Source organism: Danio rerio, chromosome 3 (assembly GCF_052040795.2).
Source record: "Danio rerio strain M-AB ecotype USA chromosome 3, GRCz13ab, whole genome shotgun sequence".
NCBI lineage: Eukaryota > Metazoa > Chordata > Actinopteri > Cypriniformes > Danionidae > Danio > Danio rerio.
In genome coordinates, this window is record NC_141023.1 from 67,062,721 (window position 1) to 67,065,905 (window position 3,185).

Consider the following 3,185-nt stretch of genomic DNA (forward strand, 5'->3'; position numbering starts at 1 on the left):
GAGGTAAAACACATTGAATATAACTTTTCAGCTACATACTTTATTAAGTTGGTAATTTAACTTCATACGTTTGTAATTCCACAACAGCACAATTAACACACAGTTTAGCATTAGGCTGGGTGCAATAGAAGGCCAGGCTAAAATGTGCAGCTTTATCAGACTGCACAATGCCACATTAGTTGCAAGCTTTGAGGGAGCGTGCAATTGACAGGCTGACCAGAGCTGTTGCCCACGAATTTAATGTTACCATAAGCCATCTCCATAGGCGTTTTAGAGTATTTGAAAGAACGTCCAACCAGCCTCGCAACCTCCACATCTGGCATCTTCATCTCCAAGATCTTCTGTGACCAGCCTATGGGACAGCTGCTCAGTTGCTCACAGCCAAATAATTTCTGCACAAAGTTGTCAGAATCCACCTCAGGGAAGCTTATCCGCATGATTGTCCTCCTCATTTGAGGTCTCCATCTGACTGTAGTTGGTCATTGTACCTGACTTGAGCGGACAAATGCTCACATTTAATGGCATCTGGCATTTTGGAGAGGTGGCCAGCATACTCACTGGACAGGTCACTGATCGAGCATGCTTGGGATACTTTAGATCATGCATAGGCAAACTCTGTCTTTCTGTGCCTGAAGAGTTCCCCTCCAACACTAACCAAACAGACCTGAACATGCTAATCAGAGTCTTCAGGATCACTTGAAATCTATAGGCAGGTGTATTTGATTAGGGTTGAAGCTAAACTCTGCTGGACACAAGTCCTCCAGGACTGAGCTTGTCCTTCCATGCTCAATATGTATATGGCATTCCAGTTCCTGCCTACATCCAGCAACTTGCAAAGCCATTGAAGAGTTGTGGACCAACATTCCATAGGCTACAATCAACATCCTGATCGACTCGATGCAAATGTGTTGCACTGTGTGAGGTCACAGCAGATACAGAGTTTCTGAAGCTCCTCCTCCTTCAGTTCAGCTCCTCCTCCTACAATGAAGCTCCTCCTCCTTCAGGTGTAAATACTGGAATATCCCCATCAGCCCAGCAGTGTAGACGAGCATCAGACCTTCAGCGAGGAGTGAAATCCTCAGAGACTGAACATGAGTGATCCAGAACCCTGCAGATTTACACATGAAGATCCTGAAGAGCAAACAGGTTGGTGATTATTCCTAATCCTTCAATAATAAGCCTGAAGAACAGTAATGATAACAGCTCATTTGATTTATTGTACTAGGACAAATAATGTATTATATAAAGACATTGAAAAATACACCTTATATTCCCATGGTAAAAATAAGAACTGAAGCTCAGTTTAATAAACATTTAATATGACCAAACTAAATACGATCAGATTTATAGTTCAAGCATGTGCATAAACAATTAAAGTTTGTGTAGCCAGTGTTTTCTAAGGCTTTTCACTTTTAACACTTTTTTTTCCCCTCTTTATTTCAGACCTAATTGATGAAAACGAGGAGAGTAAAAAGGAAAAACACAATGTCAAAGCTGGGAATATAGCTATGAAAGGAAGAGACCAGAATCGTTTTACCTGCACCCAGTGTGGAAGGAGTTTGGGAAGCAAAAAGAGTCTTAAGACTCACATGATGATCCACACCGGAGAGAAACCGCACACATGTACTCAGTGTGGGAAGAGTTTCAGGTACTTATCATACATTATTCAACACATGAAGATCCACACTGGAGAGAAACCACACAAATGTGATCACTGCAGCAAAACATTTGTGAGTGCTTCACAGCTGAAGGTCCATCTTGCAGTTCATAGAAGCGAGAAGCCTTATTCATGTCCTGTGTGTGAAAAGAGGTTTAATTGGCAGTCAAATTTAAAACATCATCAGAAGATTCACACTGGTGTGAGAGAGTATCTGTGCTTTGAGTGTGAGAAGACTTTTATTTCAGCTGCAGAACTGAAACAGCACGAGAGGATTCACTCTGGAGAGAAACTGTACAAGTGTTCACACTGCGACAAGAGATTCACTAAGTTTGCACATCTGAAATCACATGAAATTATTCACACTGGAGAGAAACCGTATAAGTGTTCACACTGCGACAAGAAATTCGGCCATTTGGGAAATCTGAAATCACATGAAATTGTTCACACTGGAGAGAAACCTTACAAGTGTTCTTACTGCAACAAGAGATTCAGCCAATCACAACATCTAAAATCACATGAGAGGATTCACACTGGAGAGAAACCTTACATGTGTTCACACTGCGACAAGAGATTCAGTCAGTTAAGAAGCCTGAAAACACATGAAATGATTCACACTGGAGAGAAACCTTACAAGTGTTCACACTGCGACAAGAGATTCAGTCGATCAGAACATCTGAAAAGACATGAGAGGATTCACACTGGAGAGAAGCCGTACACATGTGATCAGTGTCTACAGAGTTTCAGACACTTGTTGCAGCTTAAGAATCACTCAAACATCCACACTGGAGAAAAGCCAACACAATCTCACGGCAATTCGTAACTTTTTCATTTAGTGGCTAATTCGTACAAATTCGTACGATCTAATTCGTACATTTTAGTACAATTTGCGTATCCCCCAATGACGGTTGGGTTTAGGGGTGGGGCTAGGTGCCACGCCTCCTTTTTAAAATCGTACATTTTCTTACGACTGAACTCGTACGAATTAGCCACTAAACTGCCAAAATGTAAAATACTTGCGTTTTCTCGTGAGATCAGGCTGGAAAAGCTGCACACATGACATCAATGCAGCCACGTGGTCTCTTATGTGTTAGGACAGTTTCATGTTTGGAAATACTAATGTTGTCTTGAGTATTTGCTTCTTTTAACAAATAAAGTTTCTTTACTTTGAGCTTCAAGATTCTTTCCAGTTTACTACATTTGCATTGTCAAGTAGAAAACAAACTTGATGTGTATTTGAATGATTTTAGCCAATCGAAGGTAATTAAACAAATAAGTATCAGCACTTGCGTTGCCATTGCCAGAGGGATGAAGCTAGAGAAGTGGAGTCCTGAGATGAAGTTTAGTCAAAAACAGCCCAAAGTGGAGCCAGAGGGATGGAGGAGCCAACACTTTTACAGTGATCTATGAAAATGATGAACACATTTATAAATCAGAAATGTAACTTTTTTTAAATAAAAGCTGAAAAAGGACAGCTTTGGTCACTAAACATACCTGCAACGTTAAAATCAGCCATATAATTCATGGA

General features: G+C 40.7%; 1 protein-coding gene across 1 annotated transcript; it reads left to right on the plus strand.

Moving 5' to 3' along the window:
• Positions 1–1,037: 1,037 nt before the first annotated feature.
• On the plus strand, positions 1,038–2,835 carry LOC108182861 (uncharacterized). The gene is made up of 2 exons (XM_087245431.1): positions 1,038–1,146; positions 1,444–2,835. The coding sequence occupies exons 1-2, from the start codon at positions 1,092–1,094 to the stop codon at positions 2,478–2,480; spliced, it is 1,092 nt and encodes a 363-aa protein (XP_087101557.1). The 5' UTR covers positions 1,038–1,091; the 3' UTR covers positions 2,481–2,835.
• The last annotated feature ends 350 nt before the right edge of the window (positions 2,836–3,185 follow it).

Excerpts from the sequence above, each read along its gene's own strand:
- LOC108182861 (XM_087245431.1), top strand. The coding sequence starts at position 1,092 with ATGAGTGATCCAGAACCCTGCAGATTTACACATGAAGATCCTGAAGAG. Across the intron at positions 1,147-1,443 it reads AGATCCTGAAGAGCAAACAG|ACCTAATTGATGAAAACGAG; the intron begins GTTGGTGATTAT and ends TCTTTATTTCAG.